The sequence below is a fragment of the Lissotriton helveticus genome, chromosome 1_1, assembly GCF_964261635.1.
Source record: "Lissotriton helveticus chromosome 1_1, aLisHel1.1, whole genome shotgun sequence".
NCBI lineage: Eukaryota > Metazoa > Chordata > Amphibia > Caudata > Salamandridae > Lissotriton > Lissotriton helveticus.
The window spans coordinates 629,575,307-629,601,446 of NC_136057.1; the positions used below are offsets into that span (position 1 = coordinate 629,575,307).

General features: G+C 44.5%; 1 protein-coding gene across 1 annotated transcript in view; it reads left to right on the forward strand.

The window, feature by feature from the left end:
- The window catches only part of ECHDC3 (enoyl-CoA hydratase domain containing 3), a 285,070-nt gene that overhangs the window by 142,603 nt on the left and 116,327 nt on the right, over positions 1 to 26,140 (forward strand). Inside the window, exon 3 of the mRNA XM_078654831.1 lies at positions 22,235 to 22,332. Within this exon, the coding sequence (XP_078510957.1) occupies positions 22,235 to 22,332 (98 nt within the window). The remainder of the gene's footprint in view (positions 1 to 22,234; positions 22,333 to 26,140) is intronic.

A 26,140-nucleotide genomic window follows, 5' to 3' on the forward strand; every position in this document is an offset into this window, starting at 1 on the left:
AGAGCCCAAATGTAGCTCAAATATCACCCAGATGTAGCCCAAGTAGAGCCCAATGACAGAATGTCCCAGAGTGTTCTAAAGAACAACTAGAGCGCTAACAGTCCTACTTATTACAAAGGTATGGCACACCTGAAGCCATCTTGATTTGAATAAAGTGGTAACTCTTAAAACATTTAATTTAAAAAGGAACAAAATGAGGGGGTATATTTTGCCATAGAAAGTATGATTAGTGCTGCAGAAAGAAAAATTAGGGCACATTTTGAGTGACTTCTCAAATCCTCTTCAATTTCATTAAAGAAATTCTGACATGCAGACTGAAACATGCACTTTGAATACCAGCAGCAGACTTCCCTGGTGAGCAGTAGCTTTACTACAGTGATCTAATGAGCAACTAGAGTGCTAACATTCAGAATGTATGGCAAATGTGTGACACATCTGAATGCCTTCTTGATGGAAACAAAGTAAACAAGCATTGAAAATGCAATAGATCTCGCCCTCGTTTAAGTTAAAGCCATTCTGTTTGTAATGAGGTGGCTTTTTAGCTTTGCTTTTATTAGTGTTTTTTAAACTTTCATGTAAATAACATGCATCTGTATGCATATATGTATATGTATGCATGCATTTATATTTGTATTTATATAGATATACAGATTATATATGTTTATATATGTATGTATATACATACACATACATATATAAATGCATATGCATATATATGCATATATATATGTGTATATGTGTGCGTGTAGAGAGAGGTAGAGGTGTAGAGGTAGAGAGGTAGAAGTAGAGAGGTAGCGGTAGAGAGGTAGAGACTAGTAGAGAGAGAAGTAGAGAGAGGTAGAGAGGTAGAGAGTAGAGAGTGAGTAATAGAGAATAGAGAGTGAGTAGTAGAGAGTAGTAGAGAGCAGTAGAGAGAGTAGCAGAGAGTGAGTAGTAGAGAGTAGTAGAGAGTAAGTAGTAGAGTGAGTAGTAGAGAGCAGTAGATAGTGAGTAGTAGAGAGTAGTAAAGAGTGAGTAGTAGAGAGTAGTAGAGAGTGAGTAGTAGAGAGTGAGAGAGAGAATAGTAGAGAGTAGTAGAGAGTGAGTAGTAGAGTGACTGTAGAGACTAGTAGAGGTAGAGACTAGTAGAGAGAGAAGTAGAGAGAGGTAGAGAGGTAGAGAGTAGAGAGTGAGTAATAGAGAATAGAGAGTGAGTAGTAGAGAGTAGTAGAGAGCAGTAGAGAGAGTAGCAGAGAGTGAGTAGTAGAGAGTAGTAGAGAGTAAGTAGTAGAGTGAGTAGTAGAGAGCAGTAGATAGTGAGTAGTAGAGAGTAGTAAAGAGTGAGTAGTAGAGAGTAGTAGAGAGTGAGTAGTAGAGAGTGAGAGAGAGAATAGTAGAGAGTAGTAGAGAGTGAGTAGTAGAGTGACTGTAGAGACTAGTAGAGAGAGAGTAGTAGAGAGTGAGTAGTAGAGAGTAGTAGAGAGTGAGTAGTAGAGTGAGTAGTAGAGAGAGTAGTAGAGAGTGAGTAGTAGAGAGTGAGTAGTAGAGAGTGAGTAGTAGAGAGTGAGTAGTAGAGAGTGAGAAGTAGAGAGTGAGTAGTAGAGAGTAGTAGAGAGTGAGTAGTAAAGAGTTGTAGTGTAGCTCCTATTTTCCCAATAGGCTCTGCGCATTGGAATAATACCTACAGCAGTAAAGGCCTAGACCAGACGTTAACTAGGTCTACTACTGTCGATACTAGACTTAATTTTTGGGTTTGCCAGCGTAGCTCAGAGTTCGCTAGAAACTTTCTCGAATGTTCAAGGAGGAATTAACTTCCCTGATTAGACAAGAAGGGATTTAGTTTCTGACAACCATAGAACATGACAACTTTGCTCTCCCCTAATCAAGAGTCAATCTCGAGAGTCGTGTGAGCACAAGGCAATTATTTTACTCAGTCAGTACGTGCATTCTTAGTCTCATCAGAATGTAGAGAAAAGGAAGAGACGGGCGTGTTCAATAAAAAGGTGTTATTTATTGATCAGTCTCTTTTCTCATACATGAGAAATGGATCGATATTATTGCAATACTTATAGTTAAGTAAAGTGCATACATTAAAAGCAATAGTATAAAATAATACTGTAAAAACATTGATATGGTTTCTGAGCCATATGATGTTTGAAATGATTAAAATATATTTACATACACATATACATTTGACTAAACGTACTCAACTGGTGTTTCTAAATACGCCTACCCCGTGTACCTGACCTAAGTCTAATGCGTGGGCGGGAATAGAAAGTTACAGTTTTAGTTAAGTTTGTTTTTGCCAAGTGAATAACTAAAGAATTCTCTGTGAGGGGTTATTCAGTTCTGTACCTGGAATTTAGGATGAATGAGGAATGGTATCTCTTTCTCTGGTCTCGATATTCCAGGCTGCCTGCGAGGGCTACCCGGAAGCGCCGGTGCTGGGTCTCTCGGCTTGAGATAGCAGCGCGTCAGGAAGGTGGGGCTGCTGCCAGCGGGGTCTGCTTCTGCTCTCGGCTTCGGCAAGTGTGGCTGCTCCGTCTTGTCACCACGCGTGTGTTTGCATAGGGCAAGATCGGCAATATTTATACCTTAAAGGTGCCGAGATTGACGTAAGGATGGACATAGATACGTCAATAAAGATGTCATACGACTTGCTCGGTAGCACATTCTTTACTAAAGTTCTCTGTGAAATCAAAACAATGGCCGCACGGATTTTCCAGGTTGTCATAGGTTTGATTTGTTATGAGAACGTCGTATGCCTTATCAGGGGCTGGAGGAATGTTGCTTGTCTAATTAGATCTCAAGCGTTATGACCTAATCAGATAACACGTTCCTGTGCCGTAGTGTGACTGCGTCAGATAACGGTATCTGCATCATGGGGGCTTGTCTTGCCTCATGGGCTGACTGTTAGTTAACTTGATAGTTAGTTTAACCAGAATAGGGTCAGGAATAGGGGGATCGATTCAGAACCTATAGGAATACACGACACCCACTCCACGCTAACTATGGTCATATTTACTAATCTATGCATAGTATAACATAGTACAACATACTATAGAGAATAGTGTATACCTTACCACCCCAAAATACATAAATGCATTTTGAAATTTTCAAATATACTGAAAAATTGCAGTCATATATTTTGTATGCACTTAAGCTATGAATTAAATGCAAAAGTAAACACGCATTTGTATGCATTATTGCTTAATTTGGTATTTGAGAAATACACATGAAATGGCTCTAAATATAGCTATACAGAAAGAAAGTTTGAGACCATTTCATCACATGATAAAATATTTGTGAACATCCCAGCGGGCAACTAAAGTCTATAAAGTATCTAAAAATAGAAATCTTAGTTCTCTAGGAATAGTTTCTTACTTTAAGCAGAAGATCAGTGTCCCGAAAATTTTGTAAAAAAAAAAATTAATTTGGGGCTTCTAAAAAATTGCTGTCCGTGAACCGGTGGGAAAAATTGTTCATGTGACTTTATTTTTAAAGTTGAAGGCCGAATTCAGGGAACGCTGTGTGCGAGTTTACTCAAAAGTCTCTATTTCTGTTCTGGAGAGAACATCATATCATTCAGGCTTTCGAAAAAACTGTCAACAGCTTCATGGGAAAGTTCCACTAAGTCGGAAATAGGTGTAACCATGCATTCATGCGCATGATTGCCTCCATTGGCATTCTGATTCGCATTGCTGACAGAAGGTCGTACCTGTTCGATGCTGCTTTCATCTTGAACTTCACTACTCTTCAATCGTAGTGGTGAAGATTCCAGGAATGCCGTCATCAGGATTGGCAGCCTTTGAGGGCAGCACAAAGCGTGAACCTTGGTAGGAACCAACAGTGTATCTGCATCCACTGGCGCATCCGATTGTAGCGTCAGACAGGTGTCTAACACGCATTCTTCTCCGCATAGCAGACACCTTAATACAGGTAAAACACACCTTTGCCACATTGGTCGAAATGATAGAAACCAAGTCATGTTCAGGTCTCTAAGCCGGGAGAGTCCCAGGATTTTTGATATCCGGTCCCGGTATCCAATGGCTAGGATCGTTTCTTCCATTGTCGCGAGAGTTTGTTCTGTGACATGGGTTGCCATAACGAAAAATAAGGACTAAGAATAGGATTCCTGCAATTAGTCCCAGGATCAGGGGAAGTCCGCCAAAAATCGAATGGACGAAATGTGGAAAAATACCCAGTATGGCTTTGAATGGTGTTAATGCCATCGAAAATACTGTCTTAAATACCCCTGAGATCCCATTGGTATCAGAAATATTTAAGATTTCGCTCAGGATTTCCGCGAAATGTACGGGGGAATTAGTTGATAATAATGTATGTATCTCTGCAGTCGTCCTTGCGACTTGTAGATCATACGTTTCTTTTGATGACGTGAGCCTTGTAGGCGTCTGTAGAAGCACTGTTTTCATTCTGCTTAAAGTATCTATTCGAATAGAAGTAATTTTCAAATTGGGCCATGCCCTTGCCTCCCTGTCTGGAAAGGAGCTGGGGAACAAAGAACGTCCACAGCACTTGACCTTCGCCGTCGTAGTGACTAGATAAGGAGTCCCGGGCCTAAGACTACAACATCTGCGGTCTACAATAAGAATGTAACTCCCATTATAGAGTCTTTGAAAGAATGGTTCTATTTCAGTTGCAGGTGCGCCTTGCTGGTGACATGAAAGGTTGTATGAATTCCCTTCACAGGCTCCGTGCAAACTAATACCGTTACACAGAAGCGTGCCGCTTAGTGACATAGCACAATTGTTGCCACTAAGAAACACTTTCTGTCCTTTATTACTGACACATGCATGTGAATAGGGCAGGTTCCAAGTTGTTTTAAGGTACCCCTTTCCCAATTTCTCGTACATGCCAGCCTGTATATATTTTTGGCAGTATTGAAACCTGAAGGTTGAGATTGGAATATTTATGATTCCGTGTATTATCCATTCACTGACAGGTCGTTCTGACATTGTCATTGGTAATCTTTCTAGTTTTTCAATGCTCAAGATTGTATAATCAGCACCCTTTTGCGCCATACCGATTTGTCTATCAGTAAGGTTAAAGATTTGGAATAGTGACGTTGTGTTGATTAAACGCCAAGGCACATAGCCTGAACGCAGATTTTGTAACGTCCAGCCAAGCTGTACAATAGAACGCAATTGTGACTGACCATGTTGTAATAACAGTAAGTCTTGCGATAATATATCGATTGCTGAAGACACAATGCTGTCCAATGAAAAAATTCTGGAGGACAGAGTCATTAACCCATTGTCCACTACAGAAAGTGATTTTTCCAAATTAATACGGTCAATTTCCCGTATTCTTTCTGCTGTTTCAATTTGAGTAACCTTCCAGGCCTCATTGTATGCTGCATATACAGAGGCTGCTATGAAACGCTTTTGACGCTGTTTGCGTGGTCCCAGAATGAAATCACGCAAGTCAGCACCATCAGTAAGTAAAGTTAGGTGTTGCTTAATTTCAGGCAGTGTGGAAGTTTGTAGCCACTGAAGGCATAATTTGCCCACACTGTAGGTTGTTATTATCCCTGGGTGATGTCTTTGAGGTTATCTAGGGTCTGGCCTGGTCATTTTGAAACCTTGTGTTTTATTCAGGAATCTGTCTTGACAGTTATTTGTATCTGTGGGCCAGATCAACCATTGTTTCCAATCAGGATGTGTTCTGTTTTGGTTTAATATCTGGTTTACGTCTATCTCTTCATCTGTATCAGAGCTATTGCTAAACATTGTTGGCTTTGGAATAGACGGTTTATTTAAATCTTTGATTTTGGCTAAGCCAAGACAGGTGGTTTGTTGAACAGTGTCATTTAAAAATATCATTTGTTCTGGGATCATGCAGGCTCTAAACAAAGCTTCTATACCCTGTACTTGCCATTCTTTTGTACCCCAAACACTTTTCAAATCAACATTTTTGACCCAATAATCAAATCCAAAAGTATTCATTTGTTCAAAGAATGAGTCTGAATAAATCAATTTTGTGTTGGTTATCATGGTTTTCATCCCTGTCTTGTTTGACAATTTAAAATAAAATGTTTCAGCATTACTTGTGTTAAAACCTGAAAAATATGAATATTTGTCATACACGGTTCTAGAGCTCCCTTTTGGAGGTGTAGCACAATGTTCCCATTGATTATAATTTAAAACATTTCTAGGTTGTGCAGATTTATGTAAAAAATGGTTACCATAATGGTTGTAGCAATACATACTATCATAATTTGTAGAACCTTGCAAATAATCATGTTTTGTAAATTTAGCAGACATTACTAAGTCAGACATCATGTTGTTAATGCTTTCGAAGTCCCAATCATCAGCAAATGAGTTTGGTTTTGCAAAATCACTCAAGGAGATCTTGATTTGGTGTGGATATTTCAGGATCTCGACCGGACCATAAATTTCATAGTCAGTGTTGTCCCAGGCTACCCCACCAGGTATCGGATTGGCTGTGAAGTTGGCTGAAGAAAGTTCTGAAGAAAGTTCTCTTTTCTCGACGTGTGAAGATGTGTGTGGTTTGAGGATCAAGTTGATGTTCTGACTTGCTGTGTCCATTTTAGCATATTTTCCCTCAATGAGGCGTCCCAAAGTAAATACCATGATGAGCCAAAGTATGAGGATAAATGCACCAAAACCCACCCAAAATTCAATCCATGGAGAAATCAGATATGTTTCTTTCAGTTGTTTCAAAAGTTCCTTCGCTTTGTCTTTAAAGGATTTTGATGATGGCTGTGTCTTTGATTCACTGAAGCCGTCAGAGGAATCATCGAAGTTGATGAAGTAACCGGATGCAGTTCTGTCAATTGTTCCAATTGGTTCAGGATTTTTGTTTTTTGCATTTTCACTTGGTACTTCAGTATAGATTGGTGTGTCTCTGCTAAATGTCTTTATTTGGGTTTTCAGAGGTCTGAGTTCTATTGCATTGTTGCATAGTCCTTCTTGTTCTTCTGCAGGCGTTTCGAATGTGATGAGCCTTTTTGATAGGACCTCTGTGCTGGTAGCAAACCTTGGTGTTCTGCTACTTATTGGGAGTCCACTTGGCCTACCGTTTGTTATCGGCCACATGTTGTGGTTTTACCAGGTCGATGGATACAACTCGGTTCTCCTTTTTTCCAGCAAGTGGCGGTAGTACAACTGATCTTGTCCCGTTGACAGACAAGACAGGAACTGCTTTTCTGTAGGAAGGCCCAAATTCCTTCTTTACCGCGATCTTCTCCCTGACTAGATCCCCGACTTTTGGAATCCAGACAGGTCTTGCTGGGACAGGTGGTGATTCTTCAGTGGTTGTTGGCTGTTGTTTCAACTGTATGTTGCTCAGGTCTTTTCTTGTTTTGTTTAAGTCCTGCAAAATAGCCAAACGGTCTTTGACATCAAAGGTTTTTTCTTTCACCACTGAAGTCTGACTATCAAGGTCAGAGATCATCATCCTAGTTCCAAATAATAATTCGTACGGACTGAATCCCTTCAGAGAATTTCTTGGCAAGTTATTTAGACTACGTTTGACTCACCCAGCTCCCGAACCTAATATCCTTTCCATTATAGATTGCTTTCTGCCTTGGTTTTTTCTTTACACCATCCCGTACCCTCAGGAAGGAAGTGAGAAGATTCCCGCTGGACTGTGCTCATTTGGCCATGTTTCCCCCAGGCTGGTATGCCTGAGTGAAAACAATGGTCAAACGTAACATGCTCTTAGCGTATATGCCATTTAGACTCGCAAATCTTGTATAATAGTCCGGACGTCAGCCGAGTGCTGGTGATCTACATTATAAGTGGAAACTAGCCTGTATATGTTAATCGCAAGCCATTCTTTTTGCTGGTAATATTATCTGCCTTGATACGACGAGGTAAACTGCTTCTCTCCCCACTGCGATCTCTGTTGCAGTTTGGGCAGTTTTTTACAAACATGGTGTAGTGCAGGCTCATGCCTGGCCACCAGTACCGTGATTGTAATTCTTCCAGAGAATCTTTTAATTTAAGGTGTCTGAGACCCTCGCCCATGTGTGCGTCTGCGATTAACAAGTTTCTCCTGTCCATGTTTGGAATCACTCTATCCCCCACTCCAGGGATTCGAGCAAAAGGGACGGAGTTTGCATCGATTATGTATGTATAATTGAGTGGATAGTTGATCGGTAGTGCTGAGCAGTCGCCGTTTGATGACGTTTTCACCGCCAGCAATGTTTCACCGTCAATGTATTTTAATGTACGCTTTTTCCGAACTACGGGAGCCGATTTAGTGGCTGCCGCTGCGGCTGTTTCAGCCAATGAATTCCCTACAACGTGAACGCCATCACGCTGGTGACTCAGTGAGTGTGTCACGTGAGTCTTTGGTAGTTCTTTTTGTAAAAGAGCTATTTGTTCCCAGAGCAGTTTCTGCTTTATCGGTGCATCTGTGTCATCTTTGTAACCGTTTTGAATCCATGTCTGCAAATCCTTGTTGTATGATTTGACGCAGTAATATGAATCTGACACTATAAGTGTCGGGAATTCGCGATCCGCATTATCTAGCGCCATTTTCAAAGCTATTATTTCAGTTTGTTGTTCTGAATTAGTTTCTACTGAGTGTGATTTTGTTAATAGAGGTCTTAGTTTACCTCCGCGCCACACTTCTTTTGTAATCTCACATGTGGGGTTGTATGCTTGTTCTCCCCAAACGGAGGGTTGAGCATGTCCGTCTGTATAGATTACACAGGCGTAATGTCGTAGAGGCAGAATGTCGATTGGCAGAGGATACGTCTTTTCATATTTTAGATTTTTTAATTCTTCTAGTTCTGGATCAAAGAAGTAGTATACTTTGTCCATTGTGATTGAATTCACCCATTGTATCCATTCCGGATTCAATGTTGTTGTTGGTAAATTACACGGTGTTGTTAGTGCCTCAAAGGCTGATTCTGCTGTTCTGACTGTGATATGTCTGCCGTCAGCTATCTCTTTTTCTCTAGCTATTGCGGTTTGAACTGCACGAATGATTTTTTCTGTATTACTGAATTTCTGTTCAGCTTCTGTGTACAAGTGTGATTTGAATGCAATTGGTACCTTTTCTCCCTCATTAGAGGTCAGGTATGTGAATCCGCATCTCCCTGGGATGACTCGAATCACAAGATTGCGTGTGTTATCACGTGTTTCTAATTTTGTTTTAATTAGCATGTCTGTTTGTAAGGATCTCAAAATTTCTGTGTGTGTTTGAGTCCAACTGGATCTTTTAAAGTCTGGTTTAATTAGATCATAAAGGGGTTTGACCCTTTCTGCGTAATTTGCAATGTATGTTCTTCCGAAATTTAGGAAACCTAGAATCGACTGTAAGTTTTTTAGTGTTCTAGGCGCTTGGATTACGGCACATTTCTCTAGGAAATTGTCTGCCAGGCTTTTGCCTTCACTTGATAACTCATATCCTAAGAATAGGACCGTCAGATGGGCAATTCTGGATTTTTTGAAGTTGAATTTGTAACCCTCTGCAGCGAACCCAAGTATTATGGTGTTCACCCTTTTCAAGTGAGTCTCCAAGTCATCATCTGTTAAGTAAATGTCATCGACATAGGATAATGCTTCATCATCATATAGTTGTAGTAATTCTGTTACTCTCGCTGAGAATACCCCCGGGCTGTTCTTGTACCCCTGGGCTAACCGACAGAATTGTTTTTGAGTGCCATTTACTGAGAATGCAGTTAAATATCTGCTCTCTGGTGCTATGTTTTGACAAAAGAATCCATTGGAGATGTCCAAGGTTGTTTTGTATTTTTTGCGCACTATGTTATTCATTAGTGCAGCACTGTGTGAGTTTTGCACTGCAAAGGTTTTGCAACATGTGTTAAGGTGTCGGTAATCCAAAACTAGACGATATGAATTGTCTGGTTTGGAGACCGGAAACAAAGGATTGTTCATTTGTGAGGTGCAAGTTTCAATCACCCCCTGGTATTCTAGCTGATCTAGTATTTCATTTACCTGTTTTTTAGCTTCTTGCTTAATTGGGTACTGCCTTTGTGCAGTAGGTTGTGATTTTAACTGGATTTTGTGAGGAGGAGAATCCTCATCCCATCCTACATGATTTTTATATAAAGCAGGTGCTAAGGCCACTGCCCACTTTCTAGCAAGTGTGTATTTTTTATGAATCGGGATTTGATTCGAGAAGGCAGGCATAATTACTTCTTCGCCATGAGGGCACTCCCTGACAAATTCTGGTGGCCAGTCTTTTTCAGCTAGAAGGATATCATAGCCCTTGGAGAGATTATCCCAAAATAGTCCCCTTATTTTCCTAGTCTTATCTCCCTCTATACGTAATGTTATCTCGTATATCTTGTGGGGTTTGCTAACTCTGGTGTCTGCAGTTTCCACTTGAAGATATTTATTCGTGTCCACTGTCTCCAGATGATTCATAAGGACTTTGCGAGCTATGCTCACCTCTGCTGCGCTGTCTAGCATTGTCTGCGCCCACTCTCCGTTTTTCAGTTGTGTCCTCAGTATTCTCGGCATTGTTAACTACCTTGATACTGGCTACCTTCTTTTTTGGAAATTGTAATTTCTTTTTTAGCTGAGCAGGTTCCTTGTCTTTGGACTTGGCGTGCTCTTCTGATCGTCCTCTTCTTTCCGATTTCTGCGAGGAAGTCTGAAAAGATTGAGAGGGACGTGTATCAATGTCTTGATATCTATCAGGTTTTTTAATATTATCCCTATTTCTAAGGTTATATCTATTCCCAGAGGGGTCACTCTGCGGTGACCTCTGTCTTTGGTTTGGAGATTTCTCTCTTCGCCTGGGAGACCTCCCTCGGGACTGGAATTTCTTTTCTTTAGGATTGGATTGTTTGTTTCCATCCCAGTTCTTTTTTGGTGAATTATTATTAAAAAATATTTTTTCTGGACTTGTAGTCAGTTGCGGTTTTACTGGTATTCCACCTAGACTATCTCTGCCTAGTTCTTCATAGGATTTTTCTATGATTCTGGCAATTTCAGCTGGTTGGTCTGCTATATCTGTCTCTTTTAACCTCTGGCGGATCGCCACGTTTGCTGCTTCACCTTTTATGTTGGCTAATAATATAGCCGAGACCTGCTTGAAGTCTTTTAGTAATTTCATACCAAGAGTTAAAGCAGGTTCTGGACCGTATTCATCTTGAATTTGTTTTAGCACATCTGGTATTACCGAAATGGATGGAACACCGTGCGTTTTTGTGTAGATGGAAGCAAAGACTGTACCCCAAGTGTCACAGTCCTCAATGTGTGGTGCGATTCCCATTTGGAGACATATAGTCAGAATCCTGTGTTTTTCTAATGGGGTGGTGTCAGGAAACACCGCCTCTATTTGGGTAATTTTCTGTGCCAACCAGAATGGTATTTGTTCCCGTTTAGCTGGAACTTTACCTAGGCAGGATTGGATGTTCTGTGGTGTAATTTTATTTGTGTTCCCCTGGTGAGGGGTCAGCTGTGGAAGTTTAATCGCTGGCTGAATTGTTGAAGTCCGCATTACATACTGAACTAATTGTCTATGAATTTTTAGTAGTTGTTTTAGCTGTATTAACAGCTCTGCTGCAGGCATTCTTTCGATGTCTGGATGTGGTGTGTATCCGGATAAGACCGGCCACGTTGCTCCTGGTCTTCCTAAAGGACAGAGCCTTGTAATGTGATTGTTATGTATTAGGGCGCCATCAAATAAGAGCAAATGCTCTTGGAATTTGAGTGGTACTTCCACCTCCTCGAAAGGAGTGTACTCATTAGGAGGTTCCTCTACTTTGTAATAGTGGAAGTACTTTGTTACAGCATTAGCTGCTGGAAAATGTATCCATGAATAATATACCTCTGTCTGCCGATATTCGTGTGCCTCGATTACGAATATGACTGTGCCACCTCTAGGTGTCAGTCCATTTTCTATAAGTTTTAGGGTTATAGATCTCCTTTTAATGACCGGAATGAGTGTTATATTCGGGTCTGCTGCTTGCATGGTAGCATCAGCATCTGCGAGTTCAGTTGCTAATCTAACTGTTTCTCTTTCATCATCACTTTCAGTCATTTTACTGACCGGATGGTATTATAGCTGTTTGCAGATCAGGTTTCTTTATGGAAACAGAGATTAGATGCACAATATTTTGGAACAGTGTATCCTTCAACGTTGACTATACCAAGAACCATACATAGGAGTTCCCTCCTGCGAGGTTTTGGAGGATATAACCTTTCACCCACTCCAGACGTCTTTGGAGTACAATGGGAAAAGGGGTCTGAGTGAGAAAGCACGACTGAGTTACTCTAAATGTCTTACGTTAGTTTTATCGCCCTTTCCAAACACGTTGGGCGCCATGTAGTGTAGCTCCTATTTTCCCAATAGGCTCTGCGCATTGGAATAATACCTACAGCAGTAAAGGCCTAGACCAGACGTTAACTAGGTCTACTACTGTCGATACTAGACTTAATTTTTGGGTTTGCCAGCGTAGCTCAGAGTTCGCTAGAAACTTTCTCGAATGTTCAAGGAGGAATTAACTTCCCTGATTAGACAAGAAGGGATTTAGTTTCTGACAACCATAGAACATGACAACTTTGCTCTCCCCTAATCAAGAGTCAATCTCGAGAGTCGTGTGAGCACAAGGCAATTATTTTACTCAGTCAGTACGTGCATTCTTAGTCTCATCAGAATGTAGAGAAAAGGAAGAGACGGGCGTGTTCAATAAAAAGGTGTTATTTATTGATCAGTCTCTTTTCTCATACATGAGAAATGGATCGATATTATTGCAATACTTATAGTTAAGTAAAGTGCATATATTAAAAGCAATAGTATAAAATAATACTGTAAAAACATTGATATGGTTTCTGAGCCATATGATGTTTGAAATGATTAAAATATATTTACATACACATATACATTTGACTAAACTTACTCAACTGGTGTTTCTAAATACGCCTACCCCGTGTACCTGACCTAAGTCTAATGCGTGGGCGGGAATAGAAAGTTACAGTTTTAGTTAAGTTTGTTTTTGCCAAGTGAATAACTAAAGAATTCTCTGTGAGGGGTTATTCAGTTCTGTACCTGGAATTTAGGATGAATGAGGAATGGTATCTCTTTCTCTGGTCTCGATATTCCAGGCTGCCTGCGAGGGCTACCCGGAAGCGCCGGTGCTGGGTCTCTCGGCTTGAGATAGCAGCACGTCTCTCAGCGCGTCAGGAAGGCGGGGCTGCTGCCAGCGGGGTCTGCTTCTGCTCTCGGCTTCGGCAAGTGTGGCTGCTACGTCTTGTCACCACGCGTGTGTCTGCATAGGGCAAGATCGGCAATATTTATACCTTAAAGGTGCCGAGATTGACGTAAGGATGGACATAGATACGTCAATAAAGATGTCATACGACTTGCTCGTTAGCACATTCTTTACTAAAGTTCTCTGTGAAATCAAAACAATGGCCGCACGGATTTTCCAGGTTGTCATAGGTTTGATTTGTTATGAGAACGTCGTATGCCTTATCAGGGGCTGGAGGAATGTCGCTTGTCTAATTAGATCTCAAGCGTTATGACCTAATCAGATAACACGTTCCTGTGCCGTAGTGTGACTGCGTCAGATAACGGTATCTGCATCATGGGGGCTTGTCTTGCCTCATGGGCTGACTGTTAGTTAACTTGATAGTTAGTTTAACCAGAATAGGGTCAGGAATAGGGGGATCGATTCAGAACCTATAGGAATACACGACAGAGTGAGTAGTAGAGAGAGAGTAGTAGAGAGTGAGTAGTAGAGAGTAGTAGATAGTGAGTAGTAGGGAGTGAGTAGTAGAGAGAGAGTAGTAGAGAGTAGTAGAGTAGTAGAGAATGAGTAGTAGGGAGTGAGTATTTGAGAGTAGTGGAGTAGGAGAGAGTAAGTAGTAGAGAGTAGTGGAGAATATTCCAAAGTTTGGCACAGCACCACTTGCACAATAAGTCCAATCAAATCATATCACTTAGAGTCCTTATTGAAGCGCTGAATCTTGGTGTATATTCAAATGCTTTTATTTTCCTTAAGTTTATGTACCACAGCCAGCCGAAACGTTTCGTTCTGTACAACAGAACTTCTTCAGGGCCTTCTTATTTCCTTCAAGTTATGTCGGTATCCTGTTGTCATATAACTAGATATTTCTTCCAAATGTTAGACGAGACGTAAGTACATTCTTATTCAAAGTGACTAGGTATCAATTTTACCCACACAATTCGGGCAGACTTGAGTAATTTATAGCATCCTCAAAGTCAGTCTTTCAAAAATTCCAAAGTATAGGACATGATAATCCAAATCCAAATGTTTCTCAAGAAAAGTCATTTTCAATCGTTCGGAATATCGGTGTTTGGGCAGATATGGGACCCCCAGTATGCAAGGGGAATTAGTCCCCCCTCTGCAAATGCGCCAGTGGCCTGCGTTGCAGAGAGGTGTAAAAAGGGGCATAGCCTCATTACACCTCTGTGCAATTCAGCCCCCTGGCACATACTGGAGGTTCCAGGTGGGCTAGTTGGCCCCCAGGGACCCCTAGTATGCAAGGGGAATTAGTTCCCCCTCTTCAAACATGCACGGGGGCTGCGTTGCAGAGAAGTGTAAAAAAGGGTGTGGCCTCATTACACCTCTCTGCAATGCAGCCCCCTGGCGCATACTGGAGGCTCCTGGTGGGCTAGTTGGCCCCCAGGGACCCCCAGTATGCAAGGGGAATTAGTTCCCCCTCTGCAAACGCGGCAGGGGGCTGCGTTGCAGAGAGGTGTAACAAGGGGCATAGCCTCATTACACCTCTGTGCAATTCAGCCCCCTGGCACATACTGGAGGTTCCAGGTGGGCTAGTTGGCCCCCAGGGACCCCTAGTATGCAAGGGGAATTAGTTCCCCCTCTTCAAACATGCACGGGGGCTGCGTTGCAGAGAGGTGTAAAAAGGGGCATGGCTTCATTACACCTCTCTGCAATGCAGTCCCCTGGCGCATACTGGAGATTCCTGGTGGGCTTTCAGGTCTTATATAGTTAGGAATTAGCATTAAAAAAACCTTTGAAATTCACTGAAAAAAACATTGGTTTCAGGCCTTATATAGTTAGGAATAAGCATTTAAAAAACCTATGAAATTCACTGAAAAAACATAGGTTTTACACCAGTTATAGTTAGGAATTAGCATTTAAAAAACCTATTAAATTCACTGAAAAAACCATAGGTTTGACACCAGTTATAGTTAGCTGGAAATTTTACTGACATAAAACCATTGAAATTCCGACGTTATAGTTAGTTGGACTCACTATAACTTGCGCGCCTGCAATGCACTGCTGATGACGTCACATATTACATCACTCATGACATGGTCAGTGACATCACTCATGACATCACTGATGACACCATCGTAAAATTTCCAGCTAACTATAACTGGTGTCAAACCTATGTTTTTTTCAGTGAATATATATATATATATATAATTATATATATATATATATATATATATATATATATATATATATATATTCACACACTCTCACACACACTCTCTCACACACACTCTCTCTCTCTAAAGTAAGTAACCTATACAATGGTTCTGTAGTAGGGGACTGTATAGTCATAATCTAGTGAATAGTCCCGCCCTTGTGCGTGGACCCCGAAGTAATCAAAAATAATCTCTTAAGTTGTCAAACCATGCAGAACTGCATCGACACTTAAGAGAGAATTTAAAGACAGATAATGCAGCCTATATCCACAGGCTACACTGTCCAGTACTTCAACTAGAAATTCCACCAAAATCCACAAACAGCACAGCCTGTCCAGGGTTTTCCAAGAGAAAAACCTTGCCTTTAACAGCAAAACCCTCTGGAATGATAGAGAGGAAGAAGTGGACAGACAAGCCCTATAGGCTGCCATTATGTGGCTCAGAACCGGATACTGTGCATTTAAGAGAACTTTCCAGAAGTCTCACAGTATCCCAGAATGCACTGCAGGTCCCTTTTACTTTCAGTTCTTTTTTCCGGCTTCTGCAATCAGGACCCTGGAGCATTGAGCTCTCCCTTTTCAAGGGTTTATTTGGTGATTTTTCATTGTTTTCAAGTTTTTTGAGTGCTTTTCTTGATGTACTTGGTGCTTTTCTTCCTTGGATGTATTTTGGTGCACTTCTTGATTGTCATTATGCCTGCATTATTCGACAAATGCCCAGAGTGCTCCAGGAAGAAGGCCAAGTCGGACCCACACGAGGTGTGTATCATCTGCCTTCCTTCATCCCATGTCCCAGAGGAGTGTGACATTTGTCAGGGTTTCTCTAGCAGGACCCTGAGAGATAGGATGAAGATTAGGCTTCAGGGCCTCGAAGACAGAAGACTGAAGGCACAAGGTGGGTCTGGAAGGGCTTCCTCTGCCCATGCTGAGGCCTCTGGGGGGCTCCCCAGGGGCAGGAAGACCAGCAAACGTCCCCATTCGCTGTCTGCGTCGATTGCACAGACTACGGCGTCGAGAGGGATGACTGCAGTCTGTTCCCCGTCTCCCCAGGGCTCTGGGTCGAAGCGACGTCGACGTTCGGAGTCGAGGGAACTGAACAGACCGCCATCGAGGTCTCCGGTGACGATTTCGTCGGCGTCCTCGTCGGCGTCGTCGGCAAGTAATCAACGTCGAGAGGTGGCCCGGCGTCGGCGCTCGCCGTCAAGGCGACACCACCGTTCGCCGTCGTTGAAGAGGAGACGGTCGTCGTCGAGGGGATCTTTGACGTCGAGGAGGAGATCGCAGTCGAGGCGCAGGAGGTCGCCGTCGAGGCGTAGGAGGTCGCCGTCGGTGCGAAGAAGGTCAACGTCGAGGCGAAGGCATTCTCCGTCTAGGGAGAGGCGTTCGCCGTCGAGGAGGAGACGCTTGCCGTCGAGGGGCCGACGCTCGCCGTCGGGTCGCCGTTCTTCGACGCCAAGAAGGCGCAGAAGGAGTTCTGGCACCAGGAGTCAGTCTAGCAGGTGCCAAGTGCCTATGGGAGACTCTCCAACGTCCCAGCCTAGAAAGGAGAGCGGGTCACCGGGCTCGGTCTACTCCATAGTGTATACCCCTTCTAGGCAGAAGTCTGTTACGCCTCCTCCATTGCCGAGAGGGCTTCCTCCGCTGGCTCCAACCCCGCCTCCACTTCCACTATTTCCTCCACGACCTCAACCTCAGCCTCAACCTCAACCTCTACCTCAACCTCAGCTGCCGGCAGACAAGCCTCCTCCGGTTCCTCCGAGGACGGCTTCACTGTCACGATATCCGACTTCTCCTAAGGGGACCCCTAGGCCGAGGGCCCCAGCCAAGCCAAAGTCGCCCGCCCCGGAGGTCGCAATCGCGCTCCGGACAGAGGGGGAGATCGCAAAGTCGTAACAGGTCTTCCACGCGGTCAAGACGGCGCCACAGGAGGCGCGGATCTCGGTCCCGCACGGACTCTTACAGGACCAGGACCTATTCACCGACTTTGTCGGAATCCCCGACATCAGCACATTCCAGGATGTTCTCCTGCGGGGTGCAGCAAAGTTGGGTATAGCGGTGACGGCTCCAACTCCCACGACGTCCGTGATTTTTGAGACACTTCATAAGAAGCATTTGGCTTGCCCTTTACTACCTCTAGTACCGGTATTGGTAGAGCCAGCGGAGGAGCTGTTCCTCACACCAGCAGTGACGAAGGCTGCTCTCTCCCGACTTCTTAAAAAGTACAGGGCCCCGGATTCTGACCCGGCTTTTCTGCGGATGGATCAGATTCCGGACTCTGTTATTGTGATGGCTGCCAGGAAACAACATGCTACCTCCCCGTCGTCTACTGTACCTCCTGACAAGGAGAGCCGATGGATCGACTCAGCTGGTAGGAGCGCCTGTGGGACGGCATCTACGGCTATGAAGGCGTCTAGCGATGCTGCTCTGCTAGGGCGGTATGATCGTGCCCTGTGGGAGTCCCTCCAGCAGTTCACGGAACTCCTGCCCCGAGAGAAGAAGGAGTATTTTCAGGAGATCCTGAAGGAGGGGAGGCTGATGTCGAACCAGGTCATCAGCGCGGCTGCTGATGTGTCCCTTTTGGCGGCACATGGGTACTGCTATGGGATCAACCAACGGCGCCATGCTTGGCTTAGGCTCACATCACTCAAGCCGGAGGCTCAGCAGCGAGTGGCCAATCTGCCCTTCTCGGGGGAAACTCTGTTCGGCAAGCATGTGGACGATGAGATGGCCCGCATGAAATCGGAGGCCGAGACCCTGACGGCGGTTGGGTTGGAGAAGCCCAAAGAGAAGAAGTCCTACCGACCGTTCCAGAGACGGTTCGGGGCACAGGGCACAGGGCAGAGGATGAGGGCAGGCTTCGGGACAGCAGCAACAACAGCAGCAGCAGTTCCGGAGGCCCTTCAAGAAGCGCCAGAAGGGTAGAGGCGGCCAGCAGTCCGCTACAGCAAACAAAGGCCCGGCTGGGTCTCGACCCTGAGCGGTTACTTCCCATACATCCGTTACCCACTCCGGTGGGGGGAAGCGTTCAATTTTTCCTGGCTGAGTGGAGAAAAATTACTCAGGACAAGTAGGTGCTGAATATTGTTTGCAATGGATACAGTTTTCGTTTCACCAGCCCGCCTCCAGCGATTCCTCCGGTCAGCTCGCAGTTTCAACTGCGAGAGCTCCAGGCGGAGGCCGATATCCTGTTAAGGAAAAGGGCAATAGAAGACGTACCTCTGTCTCAAAGAGGAAGAGGTCTGTACTCCCAATTCTTTCTGGTTCGCAAGAAGGACAAGAACGAGTTCAGGCCCATTCTGGATTTGCGACAAGCAAACCAGTGGATTCGCAGCGAGAAGTTTTGCATGCTGTCGTTGCATCAGATTTATCCTCAGCTGCAACAGGGAGACTGGCTATGTGCTATAGACCTACAGGATGCGTACTTCCATGTGCCCATTGCACACAAACACAGGAAGTTCCTGCGATTCCAAGTCGGCGCCAATCATTATCAATACACAGTATTGCCATTCGGGCTGAAGTCTGCGCCCAGGACATTCTCGAAAAGCATGGCAGTGGTAGCGGCACACCTGAGGAAGAACAAGGTGTTTGTCTACCCGTACCTGTACGATTGGTTGATCAAGGCCTCCTCCTTCTCGGAAGCTCAAAAGCACTATCAGAAGACGTGCGTTCTCTTGAACAAGTTGGGGTTGCACATCAACATGTCCAAGTCTGTCCCGACTATGGTCCAGTGCACACAGTACTTGAGAGCCTCCATCAATTCGCTGTCAGCAAGCGTGTCTTCTTCGGAGGAGAGACGATTATCACTCCTTCGGAAGGCTCAGGCTCTTATGACCGCTCCATCTACAACAGTGAGGACGGTGTCTTCCCTACTGGGGTCGATGGCCTCTTGTATCTTCCTCACGCCACACGCATGGCTGCACATGAGACCATTGCAGGAGTGCTTGGAGGATCAGTGGGATCAGAGGAAAGGATCTTGGGACGACAGGATACGACTGTCTCTGCATGCTCTTAAGTCTCTGAAGTGGTGTTGTTCAGCGGAGAATCTCCTCAGAGGGGTTCCCTTCCACAAGGACATTCCCACACAGACTATTGTGACGGATGCGTCTCTCCACGGCTGGGGGGCGCACTCTGGAGACTTACAGATTCAGGGAACGTGGTCCCCGACGGAGTCCACGTACCACATCAATTTCCTGGAACTCAGAGTTGTTCACTTGGCACTAAAGGCCTTTCATCCGTCCTTCCGAACCAACTCTCTGCTTGTACAGACGGACAATACGACCAAGATGTATTACCTCAACAAGCAGGGGGGGGTCGAGATCGCGCACTCTGTCTCAGGAGGCGCAGGCTATCTGGCACTGGCTTCTAGCCAGAGGACTGACGATAACGGCTACCCATCTACCAGGTGTGCAGAATGTTCAGGCAGACGCACTGAGCAGACTGATTCAGGAAAACCACGAATGGGTCATAAACGACGAAGTACTAGGAGAAGTCTTCGCAAGGTGGGGGACTCCAGACGTAGATCTGTTCGCCACCGCCGAAAACAGCAAATGCCGAGACTTCGCCTCCAGGTACTACCAGCTGGGGATGCTGGGGAATGCGTTATGGATCAACTGATCGAACAGCTTTCTGTACGCTTTTCCACCCATTCCCCTGATTCCGGCGGTGCTCAGTCCAACTGTCCCAGTCCAGGGCACGGATGATCCTGATTGCCCCGGAATGGCCCAGATAGTGGTGGTTCACGGACCTGCTTCACCGGTCTCTCCTTTCTCACATACGGCTGCCGTGCAGGCTGGACCTTCTCATGAAGTTCGGGGGGCAGATGTTGCACCCCAACCTCTCGTCTTTGAGTTTGGCGGCATGGCTCCTGAGATAGTGCAATATGGCCATCTGAATCTACCAGAAGATTGCATGGACATACTGAAGGAGGCTAAGCGACCTTCCACTAGGACTTCTTATGCTTACAAGTGAAAGAGGTTTTGCATCTGGTGCAAGTCCAAGAACTATGACCCACCGGCATGTAAGGAAGATGTCATCTTTCCGTACCTTCTACATCTGGCGCAGTCTGGCCTTAATGTCCATTACATTAAGGTTCATCTGGCTGCGCTGACTGCCTACAGGAAATGCCCTTCACAGACTTCCTTCTTCCAGATCCCTGTGATCAAAGATTTTTTGGAAGGCTTGAAGAAAGTGTTCCCTCCTGTCCGGCTTCCTTCGCCTTCATGGGAATTGAATGTGGTGCTGTCCAGATTGATGAAGGAGCCCTTTGACCCTATTCATAAGGCTTCGTTGCAGCACCTGTCCTGGAAGGCGGCGTTCCTCGTGGCCATTACATCGGCCCGCAGGGTGAGTGAAATTCAGGCGTTGTGTTGCCAAGAACCTTATACTGTATTTCATGCTGCTAAGGTTGTTATGCGTACTCACCCTAAATTTCTTCCAAAGGTTATATCTGATTTTCATGTTAACCAGCCTATAACTTTACCTACGTTTTTTCAAAATCCTTCCTCTCCAGCGGAAAGGTCCCTGAATTCCCTGGATGTTAGGAGGGAGTTCAAATTTTATCTGGATAAAACCAAGGATATTCGTAGGTCAGACCAATTGTTTATCAATTATGGATCAGTCAGGACGGGTCTTGCTACCTCTAAACAGTCCATCTCGAGGTGGATTGTGTCCTGTATACAATTGTGTTACCAAAGGGCTAATAAGACCTTAGGGGGTAAACCTAAGGCTCATTCAACCAGGGGCAAAGCTGCCACGACTGCTTTGCTCCGTATTGTTCCAATTGCAGAAATCTGCAAGGCGGCCACTTGAAAGTCGGTCCATACCTTTGCAAAGCATTACTGCCTGGACACTGATGCCAGGGCAGACGCTCAGGTTGGGCAGGCTTCGCTGCGAAATCTGTTCGCCCAGTAGTGGTGTTATTTCTCTTTTCTCCACCGCCGCTTTGGTGTGGGGATGGGCTTGCCATTCTATTCACTAGATTATGACTATACACAGAAATCCCCTACTACAGAAGGAGTAGTTTCTGTCCTGTAACTCCAGTTCTGTAGTAGGGGTATCTCTGTTATAGTCATAAGCGCCCGCCCTCCTCCCCGGTGGAGAGAGAGATATTCATGTAAGAAATGCTTCAGGTCTTGCGTGTTACGCCTTCAAAAAGAACTGAAAGTAAAAGGGACCTGCAGTGCATTCTGGGATACTGTGAGACTTCTGGAAAGTTCTCTTAAAGGCACAGTATCCTGTTCTGAGCCACATAATGGCAGCCTATGGGGCTTGTCTGTCCACTTCTTCCTCTCTATCATTCCAGAGGGTTTTGCTGTTAAAGGCAAGGTTTTTCTCTTGGAAAACCCTGGACAGGCTGTGCGGTTTGTGGATTTTGGTGGAATTTCTTGTTGAAGTACTGGACAGTGTAGCCTGTGGATATAGGCTGCATTGTCTGTCTTTAAATTCTCTCTTAAGTGTCGATGCAGTTCTGCATGGTTTGACAATTTAAGAGATTATTTTTGATTGCTCCGGGGTCCACGCACATGGGCGGGACTATTCACTAGATTATGACTATAACAGAGATACCCCTATTATAGAACTGGAGTTACAGGACAGAAACTACTCCTTCTACATTGCCATCTTGAGGTGCTGGTGACATTTGCAAACCACTCAGCCTTCGACCTCATGGTTATGTTGTTGTTGAAGAACGTCACTTTCAGTCTGTGTTGGCCAAATTGCTACCTTACTATCCATTGTAGTTGCTTTCTTTTGTTGAACATTATAGAGATTTTTTATGTTTAAACAATAGAGACTGCGTAATATAGTGTATAATGTTCCACTTTTATGTTTTTTCTCTCCATATGATAATTGTAATGAATGGCCTACAGCTAAAGGGTCTGTATTTTCATCTGGTCATGATTTAAAGGAGCTAGATTCAGCCGAATGCAAAGAGCACCAAACTAGAATATTTTCTGACTGTGCTGAGGTGAGTGAATATGATGTTTGTGATTATCAGTAAATCCTACCAGACAGTAACAAAATTGAAGTGAAAATAAGACACATTGTGTGTCTCTGAATTCTTTTATACTGTGTGTATGTATTTATTCTTAAAATGCTAAAACAGTTTAACTGTACACTATTACATTGAGACACCTGTGTCAACTGTATATTTTTGTGTCTGCTGAATAGCCGCCACCAGTCTACTTGCTAAATTAATTCTTCCATTTTTTTGGGCCATGCTTAGAGTATCTGTCACATCGTGTGCTGTTATTGTTGTAAACAATATACAGACTATACTCCAAGTTGATCTAAAATACGTTTTTCTCACTTGCCATTATGGTATTGGGCATGGGCATTGGTTATATTATTTCACCTCCTACTGAGTGTTTCCAGTGCAAAGTGTTATATACTTGAGAGACTGTTTTACATCTCAAACTCTAATGAATCATTAAACTTTGTGTCACATTCAACTCTTTCTCTTACACGGGCATGCTGTACACAATGCTGTCCTTTTTCACTGCAGTGCGTCTTTCGGGACGGAAAAGTCCCTCGCATGGTGATAGACGTGCACCCCTACCCTGAGTGCCCTAAATGTACTCATGTCTGGATCCCTAATGCTGATTTTTTTTGGTCGTAGGCAAACACGTATAATGTGTGTGAGCTATAATATAGGCCTGTCTCATGGATTGTGGTCTGGTTGAACTGGGAGGGTTGCTCAAAGCCCTACCCTCATATGGGTAGAAGGCTAATGACTACCAGGAGTCGAGCAGCATAAGCCTGGTGGTAGCAGCATAAGGTGTAGTGATCAGTAGGAGTGAACAGGTCTGTTTTACCTGTCACTTGAGTGAGGCCTACAGGCTCACTCATTTAAAGTTTGGCTGCTGTGTGCTTAACTCGCCCTTGACCTGAATCGTTTAGAGATGGAGTGTTGCGCAGTGCATGTGTGAGCTACATGTGCTGGATATAAGTGTGCCTGACAATGGTACCATGCAGGGATAGTGCAGTGCATGCATGTTCATGTGCTGGGTTTATGTGTGCCTGTGAGTAGTGCAATGCATAAAGGATGTAGTGATATGCAGTGTGTGTAGCTTTCATGCATGTGCTGGGTTTATTTGTGCCGAAAAATAGCACAATACATGGAGGGATGTAATTCTGTGCAGTGTATAAATGCTGTACTTATGTGCTGGGTACATGTGTGCCTATGAATGGTACAGTACATGAAAGACTCTTGGCTTCACCTATGGGAGACCCAGGAGAGACCAGGAGAGGAGGTAAAGGAATCACCCCTGACATATTTGTGATTTGTTTTATTCTTGTAAGCAGGGTGGGGCACACTGGAAGAAGAAAAAACCAGGCTCTCCAGTACACTGCAGTGGGTGCTCTTTGGTTCATAAAGGGGCACACGGAAGGGGACTAAGGACATCTCAGCAAGGAGATGGTGTTGAAAAGAGAATAAAAAAGAGCAGGGATAAAGCCATGGGGGTAACCCTTTAGTACACCTATTACTGCAGCTGATATCAAGGTGTTGGCCTCTAGTCACTCCCATGGCCTGTGTTGTTGGCCTATCCAATTTGTAGTTGCAGCTGCTATTATAGACTACTGTTGAGAAGTATGGAGAACACAGGAGAGGTCACTTCCAAGGGATGCAGACGCCCAACATAAACTTGAAAACACAAATATTGTCAACCGTCAAGCAGCCCGTTGGGCTGTGCGAGGTGGAGAGTCTCTGCAAGACTTCTGCCTTTGACCAGGAGCGCGGACTAAGGCCTGACAGTGAGACTTTGTTGTATGGATGTGTGATTTAATTGCATAAATTATTCTTGTACTCAACAAGAACGTCATGTGACTTGCATGTGCACTGACCTCTTTGATCATGATCTTGCCTGATGAAATTGAGCGGATTGCACAACAGTAATACAGGTACAGAGACTTTCTTTCACACACAGTTCTGTGAATGTGATAGAAACGGTTGCATGCGGCTCTGAACAAGTGCATGGTCGCAATTAAAACCTCTAGCTACAACTGGCAGGCCCCGCGGCCCGTACCGGTTGAGGTCTGGCACAAAGTACAGCGCAAGTTGAGGTGGCATAACCACCTCACGAGGGCAACTCCGTTATGGAAGCCTGATCTCTTAGGGCGCCTTAGTTCGTGACCGGGATTCGACAAGTGGGACTTGATTGGTATTTCCAGGGTTGGGGGCCTTTGGGTTAAGGGTAAAAAAGCCAGCTTCGCAGACCTGCAAGCGAAGTACCACCTCGCTCCCTCGGAGACTTTTAGATATCTACAAATCAGTCACGCAATTGACTCAGCCCTCCCCGAGATGGTCTCCTTCCGGAATCCTCCCCCCTGGAGGATCGACTGTTATTAGACCACATGGACCGCAAAGCGATATCCCTTACGTATAATGAACTAGTCAATAACCGGACTGATCTGATTCTGAAAGAGTGAGCTGGGTGGGCTAGAGGAGGATGATTGGAGGGAGGCGCTCGCCTCCCCCAGGGAGGTGGCTATGCCACAAAGACAACGATTAGTCCAGCTAAAGGTGTTACACAGGGTTTACTTTGATGCCCCCCTATTGTTTCGACTGGGTAGGGGGACGGACGCACATTGCTTACAACACTGCAACCTGACTGGCACGTTCACACACATACTCTGGGACTGTCCCCACATACAGAGCTATTGGACTGATCTAACTTGACAGATGTCCAGAGCCTGTGGCAAATCCATTCTTCCCTCCCCCAAGGCTTGCCTCCTTAACATATGGGAAGCAACGGACCTCACCCAGGTGGAACAATCGTGGGCAACTATTGGATGGGCTGTAGCCAAACGTAATATCGCTCAAAAGTGGGGTTCAGCAGCGACACCTAGGGTGAGAGACTGGGCGACTGATATGGATCATGCAATGGTGGCTGAGAAGACGGTGTTCAAGGGGCGTGGATGCCCCATAAAATGGGACAGTAAATGGGGGATATATGCATCTCTCCCACGGTGGAACTGCGGAGGGAGAGGCGGATAATACTGGAGCAACGGGATGGGCCAGGAGACATCATATCACCGGGGGGCAGCCCTTAGAGCGCTGAAGGTTAGAAGATACATACTGATTTACACTGGTTACCATAGATTGTTAGGATGTTCCTGCTTGTAGAGATGGCTCTGTACCATATGGAACGATGGGTTGAATATCCTTTACTTTGTATAACTGAGGAACTGTTGATCTTAGTTGCTTATTGCCTTGCCACTGATGACTCTGTAATGCCTGGAAGGCTGCTGTTTGTTACCAATAAAAAAAAAATTTTTTAAAACCAAAACAACCTCTAGCTAGTTGCTGGAGGTTTATGGTGCACTGGGAAAGCACACTTCAGCAAATTCTGCATGCGCTCTAATAATTGGTTATGTTTTAAAATATGATTTATGTCTCTTTTGCTTCTCTTTCACATATACTAGTTTGGGTGTAAATTGTAAGTTGCGAATTCACCACGCTTGCACACACCTTAGTGAGTATGCGTTCACTTCACTGGTCTAGGGTCGTCTCCAGCTCTGAGAGCACTGGTCCTGAAGAAAGCCACCTTACATACATTGATTGGCTAAAACATGTAGCCCATTTCTGAATGTGTGAGAATATTTTTTCTCTTTCACATCCACCATTGTTTTTAATCCTACCACAGGAACTCACTACTACCTTTATGCTGATTAGGAAAGGTATTCTTAGAGGCACTAAATTCACTTTGTCACGAAGAAAAATACTGCTCCATTGTAATCGGGCACCGCAGCAAACCTAGGAGGCACTCTGCCCC